The sequence below is a fragment of the Bidens hawaiensis genome, unplaced genomic scaffold (assembly GCF_021521415.1).
Source record: "Bidens hawaiensis isolate Kalapana, Puna unplaced genomic scaffold, B.hawaiensis_p1.1 tig00061517_1, whole genome shotgun sequence".
NCBI classification, from domain to species: Eukaryota; Viridiplantae; Streptophyta; class Magnoliopsida; order Asterales; family Asteraceae; genus Bidens; species Bidens hawaiensis.
The window spans coordinates 1-12,631 of record NW_027501070.1 but is presented as its reverse complement, the minus strand read 5'-3'; the positions used below and the strand labels follow the sequence as shown (position 1 = coordinate 12,631).

The following is a 12,631-nucleotide window of genomic DNA, read 5'->3' as shown; positions in this document are numbered from 1 at the left end:
CACATATTGTTATTTCATCGTACTCAGTATATCCCACCAATAGCAAAGCTATGGTAGGGTCTGAGGAGGGTAAGATGTAGGCAGCCTTACCTCTACCCCATAGGGATAGAGAGGCTGCTTCCGGTGAGACCCCCGGCTCGATAGTAGTTTTGCATCAAGCCTTAGACATAAGGCACATAGCACTCAATCATCGGGACACCGGCTGATCGGTGCATGTACCCTTATCTTTCAGCTATCAACGCCACTACATGATGCCTGATTAACCGTCCGTCACTTTTAACGTTATTTTCACGAGAGTAGTAAAATAACGTCAAAATTAGTACAATTTCACTTTTGCCCACCCGAGGGTTCACACATATATACATCATATGGGTTCACACATATATTCACATATTGTTATTTAACCAACTTAAATAACACTATGTAATGTTCTTTCATAAAACATAAATCATCCATATGATTTGTTTATTACACAAGTACATTTTATTTAGAAACCCCTTTCCAAATAACTCAAGTGTTAATATTCATTTGTTATGATCACATCATATATGAACGAATATTATCGGTGTTTGTCTAGCTTGTTATTGGGTATGACCCGACTTGGATCATAACGTACAGGCCACATCAATTTAATATGTCTCTTGGGCAGACCAAGTCCAACAGTTGCTGAATGAGACAGATTCTCATTCAGACTATGAGTCAGATATGAATGAACCAAACATCCCCTAAATACATTTTCTTATCATTTTCTGAGGTATTGGGATTGATATGGTACCGTACTGCTATTTTACTGATTTTGTATCTTCGGTACCGGTACTGTATAGAGCATTTTAGGTAACATTTGTTATGAACACTCATCCAGGCCCATTTGGTAGCCCGAGTCAAGATGGGCAGCCCAAGTCAAGAGAAGTAATTAGGCCCAACAAGAATGAATTGACGAGAGACCGTTGATATAAGGCGTTAGGAAGAGAGTGTAGAGTATGAATGCATATTGTTATAGATGGTTCTGGTCTTCTCATCTCTTCTTCTATAATCTGTTTCCCATCTCCTTCTTGTTATCTTTTGGTTTCTCATGTAATCTCTCTATTGAGTTAATCGAATCATAGTAATTACTTCTCATTTGATTATCTCCCCGTTGTGTTAATTTGAGTACACAACATTGGTGCTTTCATTGAACCTTAGCATCGATGGCTTTGGAAGAACATCCACAACTACCTCGTTTCACTGGATCTAATCCCGAATTATGGATCTCTCAGGCTGAACGGTTTTTTCTCTTTTATGCTATATATGATGACGAACGATTTCCTTATGTGATTGAATTATTCGATGATGAACCTTTCTGGTGGTTCAATGGTTGGCATCGGAGTTTAGATTTCATCACCTGGAATGATTTCACCGCTGCAATGATTACTCAATTCCAGACTACTTCGGTTGAGCCATGTTCGATTCACTCAGTTTCGATTCCGTTTGTTACTACTGCTCACCAGGTGTTTGATGAAATGCCTAACGATATTTCCGCTGAAATTGATGATGAAGATCCTCACACGCTTGATTAAGAGGTATTCTATATCAAATCTGAATCCATGGTTGCTGTTAGTGGCTCACAGGGGGTAAGGGATGGTCAAACATATATATCAAATTATAATTTTTCGCTTGAGCGTGTAAAACCTTTTGTAAATATGGTTTTGGCAGATGATTCGAAAGCAATTAATAAGCTCGAAACCACCGTTTGTGATGTTGTTGATTCAATAGTTGCACACTCCTTCACATGGAAACCGGGTTTGATTGCCAATCCTGTTCGGATATCTTCTACTCCAAATATTATTACTGCTGTTTATGCAAAGCATGACACTATTAGTTGTTTAGCTCATTTCCCTTTTGGTTATAGTTCGAATTATGGTGCTGATTGGTTTCGGAGGAACTTTGGTTTTGATCCTGTTGTTCTTGCTTCTGTCGTGCATAATTTTGCACCTCCTGCTCGTGTTAATACTTTTGAAAAGATGAAAGATGATCCAGGTGGTACAGGCCACAAGGGGTTCATGACACCACCGTATTTGATGTCGTCAATTGGAAATTCACATCCAGATCAGGACGTTTTCATACCTGATACCCCTCTGAAGATTTATTCAGTTTACTCTCGCAATGCTTTATTCTTTATTAGTAGGGTGGTTCCCACTGTTGATACAGTTATGCCCGAGACTAGTAATTCGATTTTGGGCCATGTACCTACTGTTGTTGCTCAAGTTTTACTGAACTTTGCAACCACTGTTCCTAAGCTATTTGTTTTGGTTAAACATCTCAAACCACCGAACCCGTGTCCCACCCTTACTTCAGATTCTCTTCCAGTATATTCGAAACCAACAGAAACTGTTCCGATTGTTAGTACAAAATATTTCAAACTTTTTAGCATGTCTATTGTCGTGGCTGGTTCTAGTTCCACTTTTGGTTCTGCATTGAACAACACAGATTTTGGTTTTGTTCCTGGTCCGGCTTTTATTGATACACCTTCTTGTCCTCGTGTTATCATCCTTGAATCTGTTGGTGTGATACGTCAAAGAATCTATGAAATCATGAGTAAGAAATGGTTCACTACTACTAATCTCATATGTGATGCTCAAGCCAATAGGTATAATTATTTCTATGCAATCTCCGAATATGATCAATTACCTCGGGTCTTTTATGGTGTGGCAGAGGTATGGTTAAATGACCAGTTTCGTTATACTTTATTCAACGGATGGCCGACACTCACAGTAGCAATTGCCACTCAGTTTAATTCAAAGTATCCATCTAGACCAATGTCATTTGGTTTCCTTAGTGCGTTTACTTCGGTACCATGAACTCATCCGCCAAAACTTCTACATGTTACTCAGCTTCAAGATGATCGGTTTGAGACTGCTCAGTCTTCTTTCCGCAGAAGATTACCACATGTTGGACTCGTTATGGGACACACAAAGACAGTTTCAGTGGTGCTTTTATTCCAACTAGGGGATCAACGCCTTGGTTGGAAAGGGGGGACACTTATAGCGGTCTTTTTCATGGTTGTTGTTGCCAAAGCAGAGAGATACCCACCAGAAATAGTTCGCTCCAACCACGACACTCCTATGCGTGTTACTTTAACAGTCCAACTACATGAACTCTCTGCAATGGAATTAAAAAATTCCGTTAAAAAGAATCACTATAACTCAGGTAATGTTGGTAAAGTTCAGCGGATGAACATTGTGGCTGCTGATTTTTTTAAAAGTCAAGTCAAAATTAAAATTTTGAGCATTCTTGGCAAGATGTCTGCTACTTTTTGGCTAACCAATTATAAAAAAAAAGGTGTGAGAAAATGGTTAGTTAAGTGGAAATGGAAAGATACTGTTGGAGATAATGCTTTAGTCCAACCAATGGCAATATTGACATTCCTACTTGCTGTATTCAAATTGGTACTCCTACATGTTGCAAACACAAGGTCCTATAGTATTCTTACTATTTGGTTTCCTTCAAATAAAGAAAAGTTGCACAATATAAAAAACATTGGTGAAAGTGACATGGACATTAATGATGCTGGTGTTGACTTTCCAAAGAGTCAAAGTAAAATAAACATAATGCTTAAAGGTGCATTACAATGGTTGGTTGACTTTCTATGGGTCCATGGTGAACCTGGGTGGAATCTTCATTTTTTATTATTTCAAGCCGTTGATTGGGCCAGAATGTTTACTAAGGTTAAAAGAAATGAAGTAGGGGTGCTTGTTGAGGGTTTTAGCCTTTATAAATATCAAAGGAACAAGAAAAAAGTTGCACATAACATTTATCATAGAAAGGGCAATTTGGTCATCGGAAAATACAAACAGAACTTCAGGTATTATGGGTGTCAAATGCCATCGAGGGTATTTTCATCATTAATATTGAATATTGGCAAAAATATGTTTATGTGGGATATACTGATATTTTTGTCAAAGTTGATGTGTGAAAAGGGTTGATTTTTTTTTGTCAATATTGACCCAAAAGTTAACATCAGATCATCAGATTGGTGTGGTGTCAATGTCCAATGCTTTGGTGTCTATGAGATGAGTAGCTTTCTTGGTTTACACCGCTTGATTCAATCCGACCCGTTAGAAAATTTCTTTCACCTTGAGGACAAGGTGAGTTTGAAAGGGGAGAGTAATGTTATGAACACTCATCCAGGCCCATTTGGTAGCCCGAGTCAAGATGGGCAGCCCAAGTCAAGAGAAGTAATTAGGCCAACAAGAATGAATTGACGAGAGACCGTTGATATAAGGCGTTAGGAAGGGAGTATAGAGTATGAATGAATATTGTTACAGATGGTTCTGGTCTTCTCATCTCTTCTTCTATAATCTGTTTCCCATCTCCTTCTTGTTATCTTTTGGTTTCTCATGTAATCTCTCTATTGAGTTAATCGAATCATAGTAATTACTTCTCATTTGATTATCTCCCCGTTGTGTTAATTTGAGTACACAACAACATCAGTATCCATTTTTGGCGATTTTCGATAATCAACATTTTTTTTATGTATCGGTACCGAGCTCATCCCTACATGTCGACGTAATCATAAGTTGCACATATGGCCATGCTACTTTGAGCGTTTACAAAGTTATTTTTCGGATTTAGTACGCTAATGAAACAAAATTAACCGATACTGACTGAGTTCGTGTCGGTTTTATTTATTTATTTATTTATTATGTGGGGGGTTTCTTTCTTTTGATGCCCTTTATTTCGTAGTTCCCATTCGTATACGCTCTCTTTTTCTGAGATATTATTACATCGATACTTTACTAGTTAATCGTCAGATCGATCGATCGATCCAGAGCTTAGCTTAGCTTAGCTTATTCATTTACGCATCGGTATGATTCTATCAGTTTACCCTAACATAATATTATTATTATTATTATTATTATTATTCAACGAATCTGATCACTTCAGATGTCTTCTATGTATTGAATTTGTTGCTGGAAACCCTAATTTCACCCTTGATTTTAAACAAATTATCTTATACTGTTTCTTTAAGTTCTTGCTGCCGGTAGATTATTATAGAAATCGCTAGTTTGACGGTATATATATATATTTCAGTTTTGACCAAATAGCGATTATTCTGCGACTAGTCGGTGGGGATCCGACTAGCGATTAATCGGCGTCTAGGCGGGATTTTTACAACCATGCCTCTATTAGCAGTCTGATTCTGGCTGGATCTGTGTGTTTCGGTGGTTTGTTGGTAACCTGCTTGTTATCTGCTATGAACTTGGTAAAATAGGGCTTGAATTTTGGAATTAGGGGAAGAAAATGGACCGATAAATCAATAAAAAAAATAAACTTATGAAGATTTTTTGAACATCAAACTCAAGACACTGTATCTTACAATCATAGAAAATAACACCTTACTGGTTGTAATTCAGGCGTTTTAGCAATCATTCCTAAGGTTGATATCTCTCTATACGACAATATTATGCTATTAAAAATAAAGATATATGTTTTACACTGAAAAGATTTATTCAAATAGTTATTAATTAGATAAACACTACCTACTGTCCCAAGCGAAGCCTCAGAATTTTGTATTGTTATGATCCTTGTTCAAGAAACTTTTGAAGTTGAGTTTTGAAGCGTTGTAGAATCTCATCTTGCTCGATTGATGATATTCAAAGTTTTATTGTAAAAAAAATATTATTTTTGTTCTTTCCACGGCTAAAGCTGTAATATTTTTATTATTTCTTATGCTTACCATGGTACTGAAATGATACATTATTAGCTTTCCACATGCAGCATAGTTTAATTTGACTGGTATGAAATTACATCACACTTGATGTTGCTCATCTCAGTACTAAATGAGACTGAAATGAGTAATGATACATAGAAAATCATTATCTGGAAGCAAATGATGTACTCGTATGTTTCTAGCAAGTATAAGCACATATATACCATTTTTAGCTTCATTTCTCTTTTCAATTTGCAGGCATTTCTATAGGAACAATGTCCCTTGCTCAGCCTCATCACGCGGAAAACAGTCAATTTCCTGGTGATTTTAGATTCTCATTTGGAAGAAATCATCCTCGCGTGTATGACACAACCGTTACGACCAACATGCATTACAATAATAATAACCATCGAACAAACTATACCAACTTGCATGACTTCTCAAATGAATCGAGACAGCAATTTAACATGTACAACAACATTGATCCTCAACTCTTACCTTCAAATAAGAGAAGGAGGTTTTCTGCCAATAATCACGAAAGTTATGGGACATCTTATAATCAATCGAGCGCATATGAACATTTCCCTTCAAGCTTCAAGACCTCATTCCTTCCTCAAATAGCATCTGAATTCAATGCTAGAGCATTCACATCTACTAGCCATAAACGTGACCGTGCAACATTTGAAGACAAAGATACTGAATTTATGTCACGAGATGAAATCGAGAGGTTTTCTCCTTCTAGAAAAGATGGTATTGATTCATTGCAGGAAACACATTTGCGTTACTCATATTGTGCGTTTCTTCAGAACCTTGGAATTCGTCTTGAGCTGTAAGTAAAACATTTTAGTTTGTGGTTGTAGACATATATTAATCATTTAAGTTAATATATCTTGGTCTGATTGGTTTATTTTGTAATTTGACAAGATTTTTATATATTTTGTTATGAATTGAACCCAATCCCATATTATTCCAATAAAACTGGCCCAACCAGTGAGATGTCCGAGTATATAACGAAGCAGACATGACCAAAAGGGGATAACGAGTATGACGAAAAAGTGTGCATCTTCTTCCCGTCCCAACTCTGAGTTTCTGATTTCCTATCCCCTTGTAATTTCTAAATTCCCATCACCCCTCTCTAGTATTTTGCTAATCTTAGTTTCTATTGTAATCAATTCTGAATTTGAATGGAAATTTATCATCTTCTGTTAATAATTGTTTAGTTGTGAATATCAAATCACAACATTTCTTAATGAAGCAGCCTCTCTATCCCTATGGGGTAGAGGTAAGGCTGCCTACATCTTACCCTCCTCAGACCCTACCATAGCTTTGCTATTGGTGGGATATACTGAGTACGATGATGATGATGATGATGATGAACATTTCTTAATGAAAGCACCAATGTTGTGATTTGATGTTCACAACTAACAATCATTAACAGAAGATGATAAATTTCTATTCAAATTCAGAGATGATTACAATAGAAACTGAGATAAGCAAAATACTAGAGTAAGGAGATGGGAATTTAGAAATTACAAGAAAGGGGGACAGGAAATCAGAAACTCAGAGTTGGGATGGGAAGAAGAGGATGCACACTCTCTCGTCATCTTTGGTATCCCTTTTGGTCATGCCCGCTTTGTTATATAATCAGATTTCTCAATGGTTGGGCCAGATTTATTGGGCTAATTTTGGCTCGGGTCCAATTCATAACATATTTACAGGCCACAAACTACTATAGGGACAGCTATGGTTCTATGCCACCGGTTTTTTGTCCGGCGGTCGCATGCATCCAATGATAGATTTGTAAGTTACAATATCTTTATGGTAAAGAAATAAACATAGCAATGCTTAAAGATGTTAAACTTTGTTGGTTAAGAGAATGCATGAAACTATGATATTAAATACACTTTACTGTTGAAAGTTTCTTAGGCCTATAAGCGAATCGAGCGAACATGAACTGAGCATTCGCATGTTCGTTTGATAAGAAAACAAATGTGTTCATGTTTTTTTTTATGTTTTCTCGTTCGGGATAAAGAACAGTTTACAAACGCATGAACATAGATAAACGGATGCTACTGAGCTAAAACCATTTAAAAGGAAATGTGAATGACTTAAAAGTAGACTAAATTGTAATAGGCCTAAAAAATTTAATAAATATATTAACGAACGCAGACCAAATTTAAACAGTCGTAACTAACGGACATAAATGAATACAAACGATGAAACGAACAATCATACACGAACGTAAAGTAAACGCTCACGAACATAAATGAACAAACAAGACATGCTTTCATGTTCGTTTGATTAACTAACTGAAAAAAAAATTGTGTTCATGTTCTTTCATTTATTAAATAAACCAACTTTCTGTCAAACTATTCACTTATGTATGTTAGATGCTACAACTTACATAGGCTGCTTTTTGCATCTTCATCTTATTATTATTAATCATATTATTATTATTATTATTATTGATTTAGTTATTGTTATTCTACAGTTGATTGCTACTGCTACTCTTTTCCTTGCTGCGAAGTCTGAGGAGACACCTTGTCTTCTAAACAACGTCTTGAGAGTATCCTCTGAAATTTTACACAAGCAGGATTTCAACTTACTCTGCTATTTACTCCCTGTGGTGAGCAATAACTTTTTATTTACTCCACGTCTGATAATATAGTTATTTTTATGATTCTTTATGTCTGATGCGCCATTTTTTAACAGGACTGGTTTGAACAGTACCGGGAGAGGGTGATTGAAGCCGAGCAAATGGTTTTGACAACTCTAAACTTTGAGCTTAACGTGGAGCATCCGTATGCTCATCTTACATCCATGCTTGACAAATCAGGGCTTGCACAGTCACTTTTGGTGAATCTGGCTTTGAGTTTGGTCAGTGAAGGGTAAGTTATCATATTTATTGTCTTTCTTTATAAGCTTGAAATATACAAGTTTCAAAGTTTATGGCCCTGACGTTGGTAGCTTTTTTTGAGAAGTTAAAATGATGTTAGATAGCAGGATACCATGGAAAAGAGTAGTATGTTTAGTGGTCGATTTATATTGACTTTTTGGATTGACGTATAATTGCAGGGGAAATAGAAGAGTAGCATGCATGCACAGTGTATGATTTTGTTAGCTGGTGGATAGATATGCATTTTGATTTCTCACTGAAGTTGCACAACCAATGTGTTTGGATGCAGTGTCTATGATATTCTTGCTTAACTTAATGTTTGACCTAGGATGCTCACGGTTCGATTAACTTTAAAATTTTAAGAAATCTCAAACCTAACCTAAGGGGCGTGTCTGCCAAAACTATAAAAGGCTGACCGAGACCTAATTTAGTTTTGGTTAATCACCAATAGTGGTTGACTTGCAGTTCGGTCTCTGGTCACTCATGATCTGGCTACATGGTCATGTATAGGTGCCTAGGTGGCAAATGGGCAGGTGTGGCGGGTTGGATAGAGTGTCAAAATGGGCTGTGTAAGTTTTAAAAGAACGGAAACGAGCCTTGAGGTGTTTTCCGTCTGCCTCACAAGGCGTAAGCCTCGTGGCATACCGAGGCGTAAGCCTCGAGACATTAAAAAAAATGAAAAAGTATATATCCCATAAAAATCACAATTTTATCATAAAACAAACATTATGAATATTATAAATCCTAATTTAGTAATTAAAGAAACATCATAAAATAGTAAAACAACCTAATTTAATACTCCCTCCGTCCCTTTGAAAGTGTCTACATTTCTATTTTAGTTTGTCCCATTGCAAATGTTCACTTTTAAAATTTATTAACTAATATCCATGTTTACCCTTACACCAATACAATCATTGAAACTTTTTAAATTTTGTCTTTTTATATATGTAAGGGGCATTATAGTCATTTATCAAGCAAAAAGTGCAATAATTCAAAGTTTCTTAAAATTTGTGTTTTTCAAACCATGACACTTGTTATGGGACGGAGGGAGTATAAAACATAAAATAGTTCAACAACCTAAATTACTAATGTTACGAGTCTGAAGGTCAGAGATTGTGTGACTGCGTGTCTGCGTATGTGTGTGAAAGTAGGATTAGGTTTAACAAGAAAAAACCTAATTTAACGATGTTGATTTTAAGAGGTTACATGAGTTAGTTTTGGCTAAATGTTGGGTTGGCCCACCATTTAAGTCCACTAAGCACTAAATGGGTCAAAGAATAGTCCAGAAAATCATAAATTAGGTAACTTTCACAAAGTCTAGTGAGGCTTAAGCCTCGACGCCTTGGACCGCCTCGGACAGGCTGAGGCTTAGGTTTCAATTGACCCTCATGAGGCTAAGCCTCTTATAATTTTTCCCAGAGCCTCATACAGCCTTTTTGAATCACGGCCGGGTTGGACACATAAAAACTTGTTCGTTTTGTTTTAGTTTCATAGGTAAAGTATTAGAGATGATTACAAAAACTAATACTAGACTAATGATCCAGTTCTTTTGATTAAAGCAATTTAGGAGGGTGTAAACACTAGAGCATAACTGGAACAGTATATAAACCGTCTTCGACCCATTTAATTCATTTTGATTTTATATTTATCTTTTTACCAACTGCCTATAATATACTTAAATTGAGCCATTTTACATAAATTGAGCCATTTGTTTTTTGTTCTCTTTATTTTGTTTAGTCTTTATTTCTTATATTCTTGTTAAGTTATCGTCTAAAACATAACGTGGCTCTTGGCTTTAAGTTTTAACCCACTGATTGGACTTATGTTATGGATCGTTGAACCCTTATGTAAGTATATGCATAGGATGTTAATGCGTCAGTATATAATTCATTTCTGTAGGTTTGCTAGTGAATAATGCATCATGTAACTAATTGTTCGATAGATTGTTCATGATTTTGTAATATGATGCTCTTATTCAATTACTGGCACAAGTAGTGGTGATCTCAATATGCAATCTAGAGAGGTCAATAGTGTACCAGGCTGTATGGTAGTGAAGCATTTGAAAATGAACGTGTGGTAATGTTTGTGTTGTGCTAAGTGTCAGCACTAGAGTTGGCAAAAGTGGCAGTTAGCGCGTGTTGGATAATGGGCTAAATTGGGTTGGGTGAAACGTACAATCTTTAAATGTGTCAAAATGGGCTCGTTGGGTCTGGTTGTACTCACCCACACACTTTTTATCTTCTCTTTTCGTGAGGTTTATAGCTTGTCAATATTTTAACTGTGATTAAAACACTATATTAGTGAAACATATTAGGAGGTTGTATGTGTGTTAAAGAATACATTCTTGGTGACTTATAACCTAAATTGACCCGTTTACTTGTAAATGGGTTGAAAGGCGGCTTTCTTAGAGTCTTGGACTTTCCCAAATTAGTTTCTTCTGTGTATTCCAATAAATTGTGACTTCAAAGTGAGTACTAGTATGGTGGTGTAGACCGGGAATATAAATCTTATTTTTATGCTAGTGAGTGACACTGTCAGCAATGCTGCATCTACCTGGAAAAATGTTCATCAGATTACACTTTTGGTAATTACTAGAAACTTTGAAGCTTCATTCAACATTTCATATACACGCTTGGTAATTACTAAAAACTTTGAACCTGTTTGTCTTAGTTTGTGCCAGATCTTCATCATTTTGTTTTATTGCTACAAAGATGGTTGTTTAATAATATCTATTGCCCTCATCGTTTTTTGTTCCTTTTCTAAATTTGAGTAAATTTTTGCAGGCTGCGTAGCTCACTTTGGCTTCAGTTTAAACCACACCAGATTGCTGCTGGAGCTGCATATCTTGCTGCAAGATCCTTAAATATGGATCTTACTTCATTTCAAAAGATTTGGCAAGAGTTCTACACACCGCCATCTGTGCTCAGGGGTATGCAATTTTATTCTTGCCTCAGTTTAGCTGGGTGGATGGATGGTTTGGGTTAGTTGGGTAACTGGTCAGTTTGATCCACTAACTTTAAAGTTCTTTTAAATGTTGAATAATCATGAATGCAACATTGTTACAATAGTTCTCTAAAGGATTAGTGGTGTAAACGGGCCAAGCCAAGCCACCCGTTTATTGTACAAGCTTATTTTTAGGCTCGAGCTTTCTAGGCACAGCTCACGGGCTCAGTTTGAACAGCTAGCCGATTTTGACCTGTTCAAGCCGTTTGACTTGCTCCCCTTTAGCTGAATATTTTATTTGTCTAAGTCAACCAATCTATAAACGGGTCAAAATTCTTACCTTTAAGCTCACTGATGTGATTTTCACATCATATATGTGACATTGGGTTCATTTGTGCTTTTTCTAATGCTAACGGGTCAACCTGGCAAAAAGTGAACGGATCCAAGAGGTTAGAACTCACCCATGATCCTCCTAATTTGCGTTGTCCAGAAACATTAGATCATTGTAAGCGACTTATTTGTGCATATGGTATTATTTCAGATATTATATTTACTTATTTTTTTAAAAACCAACTAGGATTGACGGTGGGGACTAAAGTTTAACCTTCTCACAAATGATTTTCTTGTTGCAGATGTTGTTCAGCAGTTGATGGAGCTGTTTTAGACTATAACCTGAAAGATGGTCAAGATTTGATGCCTCTGTTGGTGTCATATACGTGTCAGAACATCAGAGGTTGAATTGGCTGTATGTTCAAAGCTGTGAGCTGTTTATTCTTTCAAGAGTATATTGTAGGTTTTCATTATGTGCTTAGAGATGGTAATATGGGAGTGTCAGAACAGATTAAAAGGATTGAAAGTTGAAACGAGTCATACAAAATGATGATTATTAACTTTGGGTCCCTTTTCGCATTTAAATATTGTTTTTAGACTGACCCGTCTGAGATGAACACAATTTGTATTTGTACCGATGATATTTCGCTCTAAAATCATAGTTCCTAGAGCGCCATTTGATTCATCTCACACAGTCACACATCAACATTTTATTAACAACTCCATTAACTTCACCGGTGAGTGCAAATATGAGGCTCATAAGAAATTGGCAG

The 12,631-nt window shown here is 36.4% G+C and overlaps 1 protein-coding gene across 2 annotated transcripts; it reads left to right on the top strand.

Moving 5' to 3' along the window:
• Positions 1 to 5,952: 5,952 nt before the first annotated feature.
• On the top strand, positions 5,953 to 12,300 carry LOC143603403 (cyclin-T1-3-like). 2 transcript variants are annotated; one of them, XM_077080203.1, is made up of 6 exons: positions 5,953 to 6,518; positions 7,408 to 7,489; positions 8,181 to 8,315; positions 8,402 to 8,577; positions 11,369 to 11,514; positions 12,161 to 12,300. In XM_077080203.1, exons 1-6 carry the CDS (start codon positions 5,965 to 5,967, stop codon positions 12,190 to 12,192), a joined length of 1,125 nt encoding a protein of 374 aa, XP_076936318.1. In that variant the 5' UTR covers positions 5,953 to 5,964; the 3' UTR covers positions 12,193 to 12,300. The 2 variants fall into 2 exon arrangements, with proteins under 2 accessions (XP_076936318.1, XP_076936319.1); XM_077080204.1 differs by lacking the exons at positions 11,369 to 11,514; positions 12,161 to 12,300 and adding an exon at positions 8,765 to 9,050.
• The last annotated feature ends 331 nt before the right edge of the window (positions 12,301 to 12,631 follow it).